At 44.0% G+C, this 18,313-nt stretch overlaps 2 protein-coding genes across 9 annotated transcripts in view; both read right to left on the reverse strand.

Moving 5' to 3' along the window:
• Positions 1 to 532: 532 nt before the first annotated feature.
• Positions 533 to 6,949, reverse strand: esrrd (estrogen-related receptor delta). The gene is made up of 8 exons (XM_026191786.2): positions 6,747 to 6,949; positions 5,552 to 5,864; positions 4,986 to 5,139; positions 3,745 to 3,861; positions 3,559 to 3,666; positions 3,314 to 3,475; positions 2,837 to 3,109; positions 533 to 1,545 (listed from the first exon to the last, which is right to left on the reverse strand). Exons 1-8 carry the CDS (start codon positions 6,794 to 6,796, stop codon positions 1,307 to 1,309), a joined length of 1,416 nt encoding a protein of 471 aa, XP_026047571.2. The 5' UTR covers positions 6,797 to 6,949; the 3' UTR covers positions 533 to 1,306.
• A 5,698-nt stretch (positions 6,950 to 12,647) lies between these two features.
• Positions 12,648 to 18,313, reverse strand: part of ltbp4 (latent transforming growth factor beta binding protein 4) — a 67,605-nt gene continuing 61,939 nt past the window's right edge. For all 8 annotated transcript variants that reach the window (XM_026192607.2, XM_026192606.2, XM_026192605.2 and 5 more), the window contains one exon: positions 12,648 to 18,176. In XM_026192607.2, coding sequence (XP_026048392.2) covers positions 18,034 to 18,176 — 143 coding nt within the window. In that variant the 3' untranslated portion in view covers positions 12,648 to 18,033. The remainder of the gene's footprint in view (positions 18,177 to 18,313) is intronic.

The following is an 18,313-nucleotide window of genomic DNA, read 5'->3' on the forward strand; positions in this document are numbered from 1 at the left end:
CTTTGAACACACTTTTAGCTTCAGCCTGTCTCTGTTTGCTTTGAGCTGCTTCGTGGTTCAGGCTACATACACTGCATTTTTTTATGAGTACTTGACGTTTGTGGTATTTACACTGCTATGACTGAATTTCCCTGTGGGAATAATAAAGTCTCTGAGTTACAAGATGAAGATTTTACAGTGACAAATTGACAAACTCCACGAGGTCTTCGCTCTTATGTTTTACTCTTTTTTTTTTTTTTTAAATATGTTTAACTTAACTGTTATTTTATTATGTCTATTTTATTATTTATTAATAATATATCATTATATTATGTATATTGTTTGAAATGGTGAAAAACTAGAGAGAGACTTCCACAGAGGATGACAAATTTCTAGTTTCCTACGACCTGTGAATGCAGCATCTTCAGCCATTAGGAATCTGTAATGTTTTTAATGGTTTCCAACTCTGTGCGTACAGCTCAGCTCGTGTTGTAAAGACTCATGTCTTAGAGACATGACGAGATATTTTAGAAGATAAAAGATGAGCACCTGATTTTATTCCAAAAGCTTTAATTTATTGTTATAACAAACAGCTCTGACACAGTAAACATCCACAGCCATTTAAACGACGACTCAGCATCGCAGTTTGATCGCATCATCGTGGAAAAATGGATATCACACAAAAATATTTTAGTTTATAAAAATAAATTTAAATCTGACTCTAGATATGCCCACCTTTTCCTACAGGAGGCGGAGCTTAAAGAAGTGTTTGCTGATTGGTTAAAGTGGCTCTGTTCTGCTTTCCTGTTCATAATAAACATGAGCCAAGTTTCTAATAACGACTTCAGTGAGACGAACACTCTGTTTCAAACTTTTTTTTTTTCTGATGTTGGTCTGTGATGTCACAGAGGATATCCCTACTGTAGTCATCTCAGACATAAAGGCCCCGCCCACTCGCCGTTCAAACATTTAAGTAGGACGGTAGCCCTTAAACAGGGAGTAGCTTGTTTGAGACAGAGGCCCAGTATCAGACAAAGAAGGGTTATTCTGAACTGTGACTCATGCAAAGCTGCCCTAGCAGAACCCACGCTGCAAATGAGTAGAACGGTTCCACTTTAATGTTTTCTGATGAAAAGCTGTAACGCTGGATCTTTGAGCAGAAATGAGCTTTACTGAGCAGGAACGGTCCCATAAACAAAAAATACGGAAGCTCATTTCTGCCAAAAAACAAACATCATGATACAAAAATATAACTTCTCTGAAAGCTAAAAGTCAAGTGCATTGGGTCATTTTACAGTCTCCCCGATAAATGGCCGACAGGACGCGGTCAGGCCTTGGCGTCGAGCATCTCCAGCAGCAGTTTGTGGATGGGGACGTGGCGGTGGCGGTGCAGCCGCAGGAAAGCCTGCACGGCTCGGTCGGCGGTCTGTCGTAGCAGGGGGAGGGTCATGAGCAGCCGTCCTGCTCGGTGCTGCTCCCGGCGGGACGACTCGTAGTCCTGCAGCGCCTCGTGGAGCCCGTCCTGAAACCTCTGCACCGAGTCCGGGCAGTCCACCGGGTCAGCGTCTGACAGATGGACAGACGCAGGTTAGAATGCTTCCTCGCTCATTACACCCAGCATGCTCAGCTGTATCAGGACAAACGACCAAAACACTCTGCTACAAACACAAAGTGCAGTTCCTCTCATGGCCACTTGAGGCTCTGGTCTAAATATGGTCACTACTGGCTCCAAAAGTCTCTCACCTACATCATGTGAGGTCATGTGATTGGTTGGTTTTGTGTTAGCAGGAAAACTGAACTGGTTACGGATGAGTTTGCATGAAACTGGACATCCGATGGTGGAGGACGTGTGCAGTGTCAGACTGCTTTAGTTTTTAAAGACTGGGTCCTGTTCACGTCTCTAAATCACAGACCGGAACGTTTGGGTGCTGCTTGTTAATCAGCTCAATATGTTCCCCTGATCGACTGATCAGAAGCTGTGAGTGTGTCTGCACGTCTGAGCCTGAGCATCTGCAGGTTTAGGACGGCTGTGCAGCCACAGGCCTGTCTGCCAGTCTGTTTATTGATCTGAGGCTGAGACAGTGAGAGTCTGAGCAGACTTCAGTGTTATTGATCGGCTGCTCCTCGCCTGCAGCCTCCAGCGCCGCCACTAAACGCTCTGCTGACCACTGAACTGCGACAGAGTGAGAGCCACAAAACTAATTCAAGTCTGGGATTAATCAATACTGCTGTTTCAGCTCCCAGAGTCTGATCAATATCAATAACCACTCCTCTAAGATCAATGAGTGGAGTGGTTATTGTGGTAAAATCAATATCTGAGTTCATGCTGGAGCTCCTCAGCTGTCCCGCTCACAGATACACAGCAGCCATATTGATCAGGTATGTGTGTGTGTGTGTGTGTGTGTGTGTGTGTGTGTGTGTGTGTGTGTGTGTGTGTGTGTGTGTGTGTGTGTGTGTGTGTGTGTGTGTGTAAAACTGTAAAAGCTGTAAAACATGAGAGTGCTGGAATTCCTGCATCATTTATACCACAGTACTGTCCTGTGAGATGCAGACGAGTTGTTTAACTTAATCATCATTCATCTCAGGCTCTTATTTTGAAACTCAGACAGCCAGGAAGTGTTAATATCTGAGTTCATGTGCAGCCATAACGCTTTGAGTCAAACAGAAACCATGAAGAATGTGTCTCCTAAACACTGAGCATAAGCAGGTTACTCCATCAGGACGAGATTAAAACGAGATTATTTGTTTCTCCTATAAAACTGCAGGGAAACATTGCCCCCTACAGGCCTGTTCTGCCCTGACACACAGTACTGTCCTACTGTGGTTACAGGCAGTGGTGCTAATGGCTTGTTCTTACCAGAGTTGGCAAGTGCCATGGCCTTCAGGGTCACCACCTCCTCAGGGCTCAGCTTCATCGCTCTGTATTTCGCTATCAGGTGACGCAGCGCCTCGTACAGGTCAGCCAATCCCGTGGCTCGACACTGAGCTTCGTCCAGACACAGATTCCCGGCAAACACGAGCTCGTCCCCCCCTGCGCCCTGGGAGCGCCAGGCCACACCCACCAGCAGCGCCTCCATCCAGCCGCTCTGCAGAAGCGACATCTGATCGACCAATGAGAGTCCGGAGAAGCCTGGGAGTGGGCGGGGCAGAGTAATAAATGACAAATAATTATTATTATTATTATTATATTACCTGTGTTTATACATAATGTTCCAGTGCTCTGGATAACCAAGTAAAGGTTAAGGGTGGGTGTGGTCTGGATTGGGGACCAGGTGGAGGTTGAGGGTGGGCGTGGTCTTGATTGGGGACCTGTTTGGTGGTCTCGAGCGTGTACCTGGAATCTGTTTTGCCCAGCCAATCAGAAGCAGCAGCTCCCGGTTCAGGAGGTCACACAGGATCAGCAGGATCCGCAAGCTGCTGTCATTGGTCGAATCGTCCTGATTGGCAGCTAAAGGGGCGGGCTCTGTGAGCAGCAGGTGGGAAATGACCTTGTTCCCTAAAAGACAGGAAGTGGATGATAAACGGCGTGGACGAGTAGTTTGACCTGAAAGCCTTCAGAGGGAGCGAAGGTGAACTCACTGCTGCTGCTCGGGTGGCTGTACGGGGCTTTGCTGCATAAACTCAGTCCCGTCTCCACCCGCCTCTTGTACTTCTGGCGCCCCCCTCTGACGCGGTCCAGACGGACACCTGCAACACGCAGAGGCGTTTCACACACACGTAGTTCTACTTCCTGCCAGCTCGTAACGGTCGTTTGGTGTAACGTACCCTCCCTCATCATCCCGGCCTGCAGACATTTCTGGAAGCGGCAGGCCTGACAGGCTTTCCTCCTCCGCTTCGTGATCTCGCACTCGTTCATCACCGGGCAGCTGTACTCGATGTTACCTAGGTAACCACAACAGGAAATAAAAGCAGGAGTGTCAGTAGCTGTGTCCCAAAACGTAGGCTGCATACTTCGGAGGCCGCATTTGAAGGCCGATTACGTCACAGCCAGGCGACGAAGGCTGTCCCAATTCATCGACTCCTTCAAATGCGTTCTTCATTTCCCCGAATTTGAAGGATGGGACGGGTGTGTCCTTCGTGGCCCACCATATCCCAGAATTCATAGCGCGGCCCAGCCAATTCCAGTTTCCAACAATGGCGGCCGCTACTAAGTTTTAATATTACTCTTATTAATCTTTCTGTGTCTCAAAATAAACGTTTAACATATTTTCAGTAGCTGTGTAAACTTCAAATATCTGCTCGGTTTATCGAGACATCACATATTTGCAAATGCAGTGGTCAGTTTGTAGGGTGCTTTATATTCTGTGGTCACAGCTCTGCAGTAATGCAGGATCTTTGTGAGAGTCTCTCAGACTGTGATCAGAAATGAACCCAAACTCTCATCGTGGATCAATAACGTGGATCATCCTGCCCTGTAATATTGAAACCCTCTGCTGTGAGTTTCTTCGTGGCCTCCCTTTGACCTCTCTGCACAGATCAATAAGTGAAGTGATCGGGCGTGACCAATCGATCGCCCGGAATGAGAAACAAGCAGCTGATGTGAGAGACGACGGCTTCTCACACTAATCGATACAGCGAGCGCTGCTGTATTGATCGGCTAATGAATCACACAGACTGTAAGACCTTTGATATTTAATAGAAACCAGCTGAGCGTCTATTTATTTATGACTCTACTGATGACTTGGATTCCCTGTTTGTCCTTTTTAGTGTTTTTTGTAAGGCAGTTTCACATCGCGGGTCGATCTTCACAGGATGTCCTTTGTAACCACGTTATTCTAAAGGGTGCCGTTAAAAACCTATTTGGAGGTTTCACACAGGAGACGTGCAAAAAGCGTAATTTGGCTGCTGTTTGGACACATTTACACTCAACAGCCTGATGTCATAAACGACCAGCATCGTTTACACTAGTAACAGTAAGAATTATATTTTATAAATATATCATCAGCCGTCCTCATCCTCATGTTTTTATTTCTTTATACAGGAGATGATGAACGTGCTCCTCCCACCTTGGATGGTCCTCTTGAAGAAAGCCTTGCAGGCCTCGCAGGACGCCACGCCGTAGTGATACCCGGAGGCGAAGTCTCCGCACACCAGACACAGCCTTTTGGGCCCCACGGCCCCCATCGAGGTCATGTAGTCGCCCCTCAGGATCGAGTTGACCTGCAGATATACGACGTCATCATCAGTGGCGAGCAGTAAGACGGTCCCCACAGACCTCAGCTAACTGTTCCTGGACTGGACCTCGGGGCTGCGTTTGAGTGGTGTTGGGGCCTTTTTAATGGCCAATCACATGACTGCTGTGAGGTTTCTGTACTAACACACCTCCATGAAGGCGGAGCTCCAGTTTTAGTGACGTTCGAGGATTTTATTTGGATGTCAGTGAGCTCAGCAGGTACCTCAGTCCAACCTTCAGCTCTGACTCTAGTCTGGATTAAGACTTTTGGGGCACCAGAGAAAACTTCCAGGAACAGTTGGATACGGACGTGAATTTGAAGTTTGGCAGTTCGACCCCGGGGACGTTCAGACTTTAAGAGTGTTTGTGTTTTTAAATGTGATTAAACAGAAACTTCACCTGCGCTGAAAACGAGTCCGATACAGAAAAACACAGCGACGCTTCCGACACCAAGACGCTACTTCCACCGCTGGAACTACATCCTGTCGGGGAGTCGGGCTCCGCTGCTCGGCACAGGAGACTGTACGGTGAGGAGGAGGATGAGGAGGAAGAAGAAGCCGGGCTGTGGAGGAAGAATTCTGCATGTGAAGGGCTGAGAGTGGGAGTGGCTTCCAGAGGAAAGGCGGGACCAATGGGGGAGGAGTGGAGGAAGGAGGGTGGAGATTGAGGTTCATCTCTGGGGGAGGAGGAGGGAGAAGAGGAGTCCAGGATGCTAAGGAGGAAGAAGAAAGAGGAGCATGAAATACAAACCAGGACAAAATGTGCAGAACACAAAATAAAATCTCGAGCCGACTGCTGACATTAGTGAGGCCGTTAATGACCTGCAGGGTTAAAAACAGAAGATTTGGGTTTCCCATGAACGCATTCCAAGTTTCACAAGTTTGGTGCGAAGAGTTTAAACGTGCATTCTGTGTAATGACCAGCAGGGGGCGCTTTACAAGAAAATGAGCCTTTAAATCTGAGCTCGTAGTCGTGCAAAGGTGACGTTTGTTCGCGTTCATCGGGACAAAGTGTCGCGTTGTTAATGCCAGATCGTGTTTTACGATAATGAAAACAAGTCTTTTCAGATAAGGTTTGGTCTGTGTGCTTCTCTGATCAGAGAAAGCTCCGCCAGTAAAAGTGGAAATCATCATTAATGTTGTGCACATGGACACGAGTCTGTGTGGGAGTGCAGCGCTGCAACGTCGCGTTCAAGGACAGGAAAACTTATTATTCATATTCACATCAACACAGAGGTTGTATTTCACAAACCGTGTGAGTCTGCACAGCGTGTTCATCATACATAATATACAAACGTCATACACATTTGCACAGAATTGGAGTTATTTTAAAAACAGAGCAGCATCGTTTGTTTTTGTTTTTTTCAGACGCACAAAGAACAGAGTTAAACTTGGGGAACGCTGCCACACAGTGTTCGCATCAGATTTTAAAGAGTTTCCAAAAGTACCTTCAAACGTTTTAGATTTATTTGTCTGTGCTACTCAAAAGTGCTGCAAAGAAAACTGTCACACATCCAGAAAAAGCGCGTTAACTTCACTAAAACGTTTGAATCTGGACCTGAGGACGGTTTCAGGCCGAGGCTCCGTGAACTCACCGCTGCGGGCTGAGCAGGTCGCCCGTCACGCAGAAGTCCTTCAGCTCCATCGTGAAGCTGCTGTGGAGCGTCCAACACCCGAGTAATAAAAGTCTCTGATGATACTTCAATGTCCAACGAAAAAGTGGGACAAACGTGCTGAGACTGTCTCAGAGGGACATCTGAGGCTTTCAGGAGTCTGCACTGTTATTTATCTGTTTGTTGTGTCATCGCAAGGGATGGGAGTGAGGGGGCGGGGCCTGTAGGATCAGCCAATCAGCATATTGCTTCTCTGAGAGGGCGTGGTGGGAGTTAGCTTCTCCTCCTCTTCCACCAATCATCTCTATTGATTTGGACAGAGACAGATGTAGGCCACGGGAGGCCGAAGCTCCGGTCTGCTGATGTCACCCTGTAGCGTCTACATCTGTAAATATGCAACACACAAATACAAGCATACTGTAATTCGTGAAACTGGATGACGGTAAAAATAAATAAAAATAAAAAGAGACGCTGAGAGCACGTGAAGCCTGAAGGTCCGTGAGGCGTTCAGGAGCCTTGAAAATGTTCCTACTTTTCCTACTTTCATGCCATCACAAAACACAATCAGTACAGCTATGACCCTGGTTTTTGCCCCACTGCGGGCTTCCGGAAGCTGGCCAGTCAGAAGGAAGAGGCCGTTTTAGGGACTTTAAAGAGACGCATGTTTCAGACAGAGGATGAAGTGAGGCGCTGCACTGAGGCAGACAGAAGGAAGGGTGGAGCTGAGAACGAGCAGCGGTCCTGCTTTAGCAACTTAAAGCCTTTTCATGTATTTCATTTCCAGATTAGAACTTTTTGTTTTGTCGTGTTGTTTCGAGCTGCCTGAACATCTGGCCAGACGCTGATAATGATGTCACAGATTCTTAAGTTTGAGCAAAACTTATATAAAAAAAATAGTGTTTTATCCACCGTAGAAGTTCTCCTGTGGTGAATCATGTTTTTTGTTTACATCAATAACTGATGACATGAAGGACGAGAAACACTTGAAAACCACTTTGTGTTCAGGGCGCTGACCCGAGCGGCGAGGATTGAGGCTGCTGAAGCAGCAACTTTCTGACAGCGAGGTGTGTGATGTAAACACACACACACACAGTGTCCTAATCTTACACTCAGACGTTCAGGCAGCTCAGATCAGTCTCACCTACATCTGCTGTTTCATAAGAGCTGCATAACCAGACCCGTCTGTCGGAAGATGTGGTTCAGCTGATGATTCACACACAGCTGAAAGTTAAAGGATGAGTCCTGTTTGCTTCAGCCTTCGTGTCCACTCAGTCTGTGCCTCTCTACCTCCGTCTTCTCCCGGGTCTTACTGAGGTGGGAGGCTGACGGGTGATGATGCTCTGGTAGGTCTAACCAGGTCGGGCAGCCCGTGGAGGTAAAGGCCAGACAAAAATCAGCACCTGGTCCTCCAGGGTGGAGGTTGGACACGGAGCCAATGACACCACGAAGAAGTGGTTGGCTCCATGTCATAGATGTCACCAGCTATGAATTATGGGAAAACTCTGACATGCAGATATGAATCTTCCCACAGAGAATCATTTGTGTTAAACCGAGGACATACTGTCCACTTCACTGTCTTTAGCAGGAAGTGATTGTTTGCTGCACTCCAACAGGAAAATCACGCTGTTAGTTGTGACGTTGGTGTTTGTACAGCACTTTATAAATCAGGACTGTGTCTTCCTTCTCTCACCCCAACCAATCACAGCAGATGGCCCCGCCCCTCCCTGAGCCTGGTTCTGCTGGAGGTTTCTTCCTGTTAAAAGGGAGTTTTTCCTTCCCACTGTCACCAAAGTGCTGCTCATAGGGGGTCATATGATTGCTGGGTTTTTCTCTGTATGTATTATTGTAGGGTCGACCTTACAATGTAAAGCACCTTGAGGCGAATGTATCACTTACACCGGGGCTTCACTTTTACTCAGTAATCAGTCAGTGAGATGATGTGAGGAAACAACAAAGGTCTCCAAACGTTCTCCTCCCTGCAGAGGTGCTGATGGGATTCCTGATCATGCTAGGGTCTCTGAGCATGTGGTGGCTGTAACCGTGTAAACTGTCTGCTTAGAGATTATTTTACTAGATAAAATAGCGCAGAGGGGGGAAAAATCAGGCTCCTGGCTCACACAGGCTCTCCTCCAAAGTCCTCATTTACAAACGTGAACATTACAGTGTTCTGACAAACCATCCTACTTTGGCAAAACGTCCTACCGTAAGTAGTTTATGCACATTTCTGCTGTCACAGAGTAATTCCAGCACAAATTTCAGTAGGTATGACGGTTTGCCACTTAACGTTGCCCATCAGAGTATGCTTGTAGCTTATATTCTTAAAGCCAGGACGGTTTGCCACTTCATTTTACCCGTTAAAGTATGCTTGTAGGTAACATTCACAAAGGTAGCATGGTTCGCCGCTGAATTTTAGTTGTTAAAGTATGCTTGTAAGCAGTGTTGGTCAAGTTACTTGAAAAAAGTAATCAGTAACTAATTACTGATTACTTCCCCCAAAAAGTAATCCCGTTACTTTACTGATTACTTATTTTCAAAAGTAATTAGTTCTTAGTTACTTTTTTAAAAACACGATTTACAACCTGAAGAGGTGATAAAGCGATAGATCTTTCAGCCCAATTCTACTTTTTCTGCATAATTCATCATACAAAATGTAATCAAATGGAAAAGCCTCTTTTTAAAACTCGTTTTATTAGTTTTAATCTTTTAACTTTATGCAGCAAGCAAACAGCGTCATGCTTGCTCTGAAGTTTAGGGTTTTTTCACTGTAAAAAGAAGTTTTCTTCCCACGCACAGCGGACACTAATGTTTTTGTCCCTTTTTATGGAATCAAACTCAAAGTAAGGTCAGTGCTTCCACGCTTTAAACGCTGCACGCTCATACTCTCTCTGCACTCGATATATGATCCATTGTTGATCTGCACACAGCTTTCGCTTACGTCACTGTCATGAGACACTTGCAAAAAAATCACGGTTTTAGTAACGCAGTAACGCAGCGTGCTTACAGGAAAGTAACAGTAATCTAATTACCTTTTTTTGCAATAGTAATTCCTTACTTTACTCGTTACTTTAAAAAAAAGTAATCGGATTACAGTAACGCATTACTGCCCATCTCTGCTTGTAGGTCAAATTCACAAAAGTAGGATGGTTTGGCACTTAATTTCGTGTTGTGTGCATAAACAACGGGTAGGATGGATTCCCAGAACAGCGGCTAACAGCTGGATCATCCTGTCCGAGTGCAGCAGGGCAAACAGCGAACAGCCACTTCCTGTTACAGACAGTATGTCCTCGGTTTAAAATAAACTCACTGCTGCAGCACTAAACTGCCCCCTCACACTGCTGTTTAGTTTCAGTGTCCTTATTTTCCTGTGAGTTATCGATCCCGTCACTAGTTAGCTAACATAAACTAATGTTAGCCAACCAATCACATGACGTCACGTCCCGTGCTGACAGAAGATGGCGCCAAATGTGTTTTTAAAACTTTGAGCAGTTATTTGTTAAACCCAGCGTCACAGACATTGTTATATCTGACAGCGGGGCTCCGTGGGGTAAACCGGTGTTTCATGCCGTCTTTCTGCCATCAGCGCCTGTTCGAAGGCGGGAAGTTTGCATTTTATGCACAGCCGTGAATCATCCTGGAGTGCAGAGAGCTAATCTGAGCCGAAAGGTCTGTCAGTGAACCCTGCGGCATCAGCTGACCCACTCACCTCCATCAGATCTGGGTCAACCTCGTGTCAGACCCTGCAGGCCTCCAGGACTGCATCCATCAGCAGGACTCGTTTATTAACGTGAGCCTTCATGCTCCTGCAGTCACAGCCCATCGTACAGCAGTGCTTCTGCCTCGATCCTATTACACTCTATTTTGGTTAATGTGAGCAGGTAAAGGTGTCTTCAAGGAAACGTGGAGCAGCTTCGTTCAACCTGCAGCCCTTAACTTCTCCACGTGACTGAGCAGCTCCTTCGGGCAAAGTGGTTCAATGGTTCCCAAACGTTTGTTTTGATAGGCCACCCTTTTGTTTTACAAGAAAATCTTTCAGCATGTGAACATGACCTGATGCTGCTGAAGTGAAGCAAAGTTACAGAGGTTTGATTACACAGCAAAATCTCCAGTGTTAAATTAACACTAGAGGGTGTCTATATGGGTCCACACCTCTGAGTGTTAAATTAACACTTTTGACAGTGTTATATGTTTAAAAGTAACCTGGTCAGTTTTGAAGATTAACAATGGCTAACACTGAGCAGTGCTGAGTTTCTAACACTGGAAAATAACTCAAAATGTTAGAAATAATCCAGTGTTAGAAAATCAGCACTGCTCAGTGTTAGTCTTTGTTAATCTTCAAAACTGACCAGGTTACTTTTAAACATATAACACTGTCAAAAGTGTTAATATAACACTGGAGATTTTGCTGTGTACAGACACGGCTGAGCAGTCATTTGTAAAAGTTTACATTTGTTCCTGGACGGGCTGTTGGTCAGTTGTCCAGCAACTGTTTTATTGGCCAGACTACAGGAACTCTCAACCTCTCAACCTCAAGCTTTTGAACCTCGTTCAGAAACGAGCAGGTGACGTCATGGCGATGGCGTCCATCTTTTATACCGTCTACAGGACGGCGTTGGAGCTGCAGGTGGACGTGTGTGAGATTTTCTGTGTTTCTCAGATTTTTGTGGTCTTGATTCTTCTGCGTTGATTTTCTGTAAAATCTTTGATATTGTGTTAAATTATTTACGTTGAACCTTGAATTAAAGAAGTTGAAGCTTTTATTCTCCACTTTCTTTTAACTGCAGGCTGTGTGTGCTTAACTGAGCGTGTGCTGAACCAGGATATCTGCTGTGGTGTGTAACCAGCGCTGGAGGATCTGCGGCTGAAAGCTGATATTCCGCTGGCTCACGGCTTCAGCCTCGTATTGGGTGGACCTCTGTAATTCCATTAATACTGCCTGCAGGTGAGAGTGTGTGTGGACAGATTGGCCTATAATACAAAGTGGCTTACAGGCCTGGATCTACACACACAGTGCAGGCATTAAGGTTATGGAGCCAGGTGGAGGATTAAAGCCGGCCAGCACACGAGCATCACCTGAGGTGACTCCACAACAATGGTTAACTGTTAGCAACACGCTAATGCAGCTTCCCAACAGTGGACAGTGTAAACAAAGAGCTCAGGACGTAACGCAGAGGAGGACACTGATACCAGCAGCAGACCAGTCAGAGCAGTGACTGCTGCTGGTTCCGCTCCTCTTATTAACAACCTATCAGAGTTCAGTCTACAAGAATGCCATTACATTTAAGACGTAATCCTCCTTACAGATGACCACTGTCACCGAGAGGACATCAAATACACACACACTGTTTGACATGTGTTTGTGTGCAATGCGAGGCTGACAACTGAAGATGTTCAAACAGCCTGCAGAGTGCAGCAAGGACAGAAGCAGGAAGTTACATGCGCTCCATGAAGTTGGAAATCCTGGGTCGGAAATTTGAGCTGGAATCCCTGAGTTAAGCTGGAGTTCTCTGTCTAAAGTACAGAGAAGCCCTCTAAATCAGTATCTCCTCACGCTCCAACATCCTCTCTGCCTGACACTAATCACGCTAACCTGCTGCACATCCTGTCCAGCTCCATCTCTGATTAGTCAGCTGATAGAGGTTTCTTCATGTCCAGCCTCACATACAGCTCACGGTACGCGTTTCCTTTTCTCTGTTGGAAGGATTCACCACTGTTGCGTATTTGTGACCCGCTAACATACTGCAGTGTTTATAAGTGCAAAAAACCAGCCAGTGTAAAATGCTTATATCTCCGTAGTGACCGGTCAGGGGCTACACGACCTTTGCTCCCAGCTGCTCTTCCTGTCCTACAGATTATAAAGAAGGGAAACAAAACCACGGATGCAGGTTTCAATAAACATGTGCAAATATATTTTCGTTTCATGTCATACAAACAGTGATAAAAGTGTGAATCATTAGCAAAGTTAACAAGTGAACAAACATCAGAGACCAAAATGTACAAAACGTGCCACGTGAGCATAAACGTGGAACAGTGCATGGTATACTTGGAGACAGGAAACAGGAAGTTCATCATGCTACGCTTCAACACGTTAACTGCATCGAGAGGTTAATAAAACACAATCAACACGTTCTCTTACAGGCCAGAAATATTCAGTGAGCAGGTGAATTATTATATACACAATATGAGTGAGCACAGCTTCCAGTATATTCAGGAGTGGAAACTGCATAAAGTTTCTATTCATGTTCTGGAAAACACAAAAGTACAGACATGTCAGCAAAACAGCTAGTATTCCCACAAACAGGTTCAAGCTAAAGTCTGGCCACGTTCTCAGCAGTTCTCGGCAAATTGAAATGTATCTGCTGATATTAATGTGCGTTAAGTTTAGTGAGACTCTGTATTAGCAGGCAGGTGTTTACTCGAGGCTAGAGGCAGAACATCACACGAAACCACCGTTTCTAGATTTTTGTATTATTTTTACACACAAATACATTTTTTAAAAAGACACAGTTTGGTTTAACTATAATGTTTCACATGCCTGTAAACGTCACTTTCTAGGTTATCAAAACATAATTCCAATTCAAATCAATTTGAAAATCACGCTGTCACAAAAAAAACCCAAATTTGCATCGATCAGATGTGACGTGTTCGGAGCCGCACCTGAGATTTGATGACATGAAGACAAATAAATAGAATCAGACTGTGAATCAGATGATCACTGAAATCTAAAAGTTAGAAAAAGGTAGCAGATAATTTTACAGTGATATAAACCTGCTCAGATTAAAGCCAATATTTTAATGCACAGTCTGAAATGTGCGGAAGAGGATTAGGGACACTGGGAAAAAAAACGAGCACGTCCTGTTTTTTTCTTTTCTAGAAATCTGAGGAAAAAAACCGAGAAAAAACTTCTTTTTTGTCAGAATTCTGACTTAATCTCAGAATTAAAGTGATTAAAGAGATTAAAGTTTAAAGAGATTAAAGTTTAAAGATTATTCGGATGAAAAAGTTTTTTTCTCAGAATTCTAGAAAAGAAAAAAAAAAAGACATGCCCATTTTTTTTTTTTTTTAAACAGTGGCCCTGTTCCTCTTCCGTACTAAAGAACATATAACTGTCCTAATATATAAAGTTAGGAATGTCTGTTCACAAAGGAGATTTTCTGTGACATTTTGTACATATCTGAATTTCAAAACAATATCATTTGTGAAACTGTTGGGAAGCTTAGCTTATAAATTAGCTCTTGAGCTAACAGTTAACAGTCCACTCACTGCTAAAAGGCTGACAGAATATTTACTTTGGTTAATATAGTAAATGAACTCTGGGAATTCTGACTCAGTATGTTAGTACTTTGGTAAATAAAAAAAAAATTCTGTTCCAAGTTAGTTTTTTTCAATCTCATCTAACATATCAAAAGTTAATAAATGTTGCTATAAACTATAAATCAACAATTAAAAGGCACAAACTAGGGGACTGTGAACCCGTTGTCATGGTATTTCAATAATCAATCCGATTGTTCAGTCTGACGTCACTAGCCGTGTCTGGGTCTAAACTCCGCTGCAGGTCCATATATCAAACATCACTATGGCATTACTGAGAGTTAAAAACTGTCTAAAGTCTTTCATCTTTAATAAAATGATCAGCGTTCTGCTCTACCAGGTGTAACAATTGAGTTTAACATCCAGGCATCCATGAAAACGGAATTTATGACATTTAACGGAGTTAGAAGTTAGCAGGGAGTTAGCTCGCTAGCTTCTATCTAAATACAATATAGCATGTCCTGACTGCGGGGTTTTGGAAACAAATTAAAACGTACAGCTTTCTTATCACTTCCAGCATAAATGAAGACAGAAAACTAAACAGCAGTGACGTTTGTAGGGTTACTGAAGTTGAGCTACCTGGTATATAATGATGTGCTACATGACCGCTAGCGACACAGCTATGTTAGCTTAATATAAACAAGCTAACTTTTTTTTCCACTCGATAAAAGTTAACGTGAGTGTTGTCGGTGGTCAGGAACAAATGTAATCGCATGGCAGGATGCTGTAAAAGGACCAAACTTCAGCCAGGAGAACAACTGAGATAATCCATCCACATATTAGTCATTCATATACTGCTGCATGGGCTGGGCTGTAGTTACATCCTAAGGTTTTAAAAACTGAGCTTAAATAAATGATTAGCGGTAATAAAAGCCGAGGGAGGTCAACAGTGATCACTGACTGTTTTAGGAGCTTTTTGAGATCAAATAGAAGAAAATACATAACATTAAACATGTTAACAACACAAAAGCCATATTAAACGCAGGCTACTTTAGGCCCGGAAGTAGGATTCGTCGCGTCATCACTGAACAACCGGATATCTAGTAGAGAAAAAAAAACTAGCCTATTATCCTGCAGCTAACAGATCACTAGCTAGCAAACATGGCCAGAAAATAAACAAATATTCAGTTAAAAGAATTAAATGCAGTCTTCTAAAACTGTTGCGTCAGTATTTTTGCGACTACACAGAAAATTATTTTGAAGTAGAACAGTGCGTCAAACTAAAACTCCCTGCTTCTTCATTCAGTAGTGTGCTAATAGCTAATGAGCACACATGTATTAATATTTTTCAAGCTAATAGCTCATTAGTAAGCTTACTAGGTGTGTTGAATATTAATTTAAATATTGCAGTAACTTTTAGAACAAAATATTAGCTAGTGCTTGATAGCTAACATTTAAAGTCTTTAATTAGCATAACTTTAGGTTACGCTAGCTTTGACTGTAGCACATAGTGAGTGTACTAGCTTTAACTTTGCGCACTAACACGCATTTAGGCTCATGCTAATAAGAGTAAGAACTGTAAGTAAGAACTGAGGCTGGTCATTTTATGAATGCATATGTAAAATACATTGACTCCTTTTTAATCTCAGTTTAATTGAACACATCGTTCTACTTTAATTTCTTTTACTGTAGCACACCAGAGCTAGCTGTATAAATAAAGCTGACGATTACGTCTGTAAAGACTTATCTGAACTTCACAAATCTGCTGGTTAAACAAAGCAAACATACATAAAGCATTTCTTCACCTGCAGGACAACTTCAGTCCTTTTGTTTTGCTGTACATGACCACATCCTGACAGTGTGTCATGGAAAACCTACATTCATCTCTCACTTTATTAGGTACACCTGTTTAACTGCTTGTTAGCTCAAATGTCTTATCAGCCAATCACACGGCTTAACCCAGTGTGCAAAGATGTGGTCGAGGAGACCTGCTGAGTTTCAAACTGTGCATCAGAATGGGTAAGACAGGTGATGTGTTGTTGTTGGTCTGAGTGTTTCAGAAACTGCTGTAACTGAGATTTCCCCACCAACCATCTCTGTGTTTAAAGGGAACAGTCGGAAAAAGAGGAAATACCCAGTGAGCAGCGGTTCTCTGGGAGAAAATGACTTGTTGAGGTCAGAGGAGGATGACATGAAGGCAACGATAACTCAAACAGCTGCTTGTTACAGTGCCGTGCATAAAGAAGAGCACCTCTGAAGCTGCTGGTGTGGTGGCATCGTTTAAACCCCACAGCCTACCTAAGTGTTGTTGCTGACCATGTCCAACCCATCTTCTGATGGCTGCTTTTAGCAGGATAACACACCGTGTCACAAAGCTCAGATTATCTCAGCCTGGTTTCTTGAACATGATGATGAGTTCACTGTACTCAAATATTGAGGGAAACCAATGTTTCAGCCCAAAATCTCATTCCAGTGGATCACCTTTGTGATGTGGTGGAACGGGAGATTCTCATCATGGATGCAGATGACAAATCTGCAGCAGCTTTGGGATGATGTCATGATGATGTCAGGTTAATATGAACCAAAATCTTACAGGAATGTTGAGACATGAAGAATTAAAACAGGAAAAAGGGCGTCCAACCTGTTACCGCAGAGGTGTACCTAATAAAGTGACCAGTGAGTGTATTGGTGGGCTTTGGGTGCAGCTTGGTTCCTTGTGTAGTGCTTTAAATGAAACGGGGTCAAACAGGGCTAGACTGGGTCAGACTGGGCACAACGCTTCAAGGAGGTACGAGTCGTTAACTTTACAAACTTTAATAAACTCTTTAGTCTGATTGGAACATTCAACTCCCACACTCTTTAGAGGACTGTGGAGTGGACTGCACCACCGAGTCATACATCAGCTACAAACATCTGAATATTAAAGAAGACGAATTGTGTTTCCTGTGACGAGTTAGAGGGAAACAAAAGCTTCAACAGTGAGTCAGCTAACAGAATAAAGGAAGTACAAGCCAGAATCACTGGGAGCTGCTTCCCAACAGGCTTCCAGAAGCTGGCCAATCAGAAGAATGTGGGCTCATAGGGAGGGGGGCCTTAAAGAGACAGAAACAAAATCGGCTCGTGCCGATTAGAGGAAGATTAATGTGCCACTGTGTGTCATGTAAAGCTACTCTAGTGGAGTCCAGGAATAAAAATGTAGATGAAAGTGATAATAACAATAATGATGATGATGATGATGATGATGGGTCCCTTTTAGGCCAAACCTTTTGTTCCCTAAAACAGAGTTTCTAAACCTGAAACATTTTTCGCCCTCGTGTTTTTAGGCTTTATAAAGTTATTATAATATTAGGTGATATTTGCTTGCTATGTGTCACTGAATTTTCCGTGTCCTGTGCACTCCACACACACAAGGTGATGAAACAGATGCGTGTCCAAATGGAGTAAATACTGCAGTATAATAAGAATACTCATCCATGGGGCCATCCAAGGATAGTCCTGGCTTCCTACGGGGGTTTGAGACAATGACACGTTGATCTGCTCAGGTTTATGTTTATGTATGAACTCTGACTGAATTACACACAATTTGAGGCAACCAGGTGTTTTACAGCAACCACACTGGGCTCTAACAGACACACTGATTTATCGTTGCTTTTATCACCACTCAGGTCCAACCAAACTACCACGTGTCTGATAACTACCTGCCCAGTTAAAGAAAAACAAACACAATCCACCTGCAACACAGGTGAGGTGAACAAATGGAGGGTGTATTCAGGTCTGGATTGTGGAGGCATTAGTGAAGTGTGTTCAGGCTAAACCAGGATGATGAGTTGCTCTCTAATCAGACGTCGCCCTGTGTTGTTCAGGCTAACCCAGTCTAGCTTTGCCCAGTTTAGTGCAATCTAGAGTCTTTTAGTGTCCAGTCTATTCTCGCCTGGTCAAGTCTAGTTTATCTAATCTGGAGAATAAAAAAGCCTGAGCCAGTCTGCGCTGGCCTACAGATCCCAGTCCAGCGCACTCTGTTCTAAGCAGCCACGCAGTGGTTCGGTCTGCGAGACATGACGTATCCTCTCCTGCAGACGCAGCGGTACGAGCCGTCGGTGTTCACGCAGCGAGCGTTCACGCACGGGTACTCAATCCTGACGCTGTCCTCACACTCATTTACATCTGCAAACACACACACACACAATCAGTAATTCAGTACTGGAAATCTAACATATAAATGTGATTCATCAAGCCCTGGTCACACAGCAAAGGACGACTGCCTGGCAACTGCTGGTTGCTAGGGGGAAATGTGAATCGGG

The sequence above is a fragment of the Astatotilapia calliptera genome, chromosome 14 (genome assembly GCF_964374335.1).
Source record: "Astatotilapia calliptera chromosome 14, fAstCal68.1, whole genome shotgun sequence".
Taxonomy (NCBI): Eukaryota; Metazoa; Chordata; class Actinopteri; order Cichliformes; family Cichlidae; genus Astatotilapia; species Astatotilapia calliptera.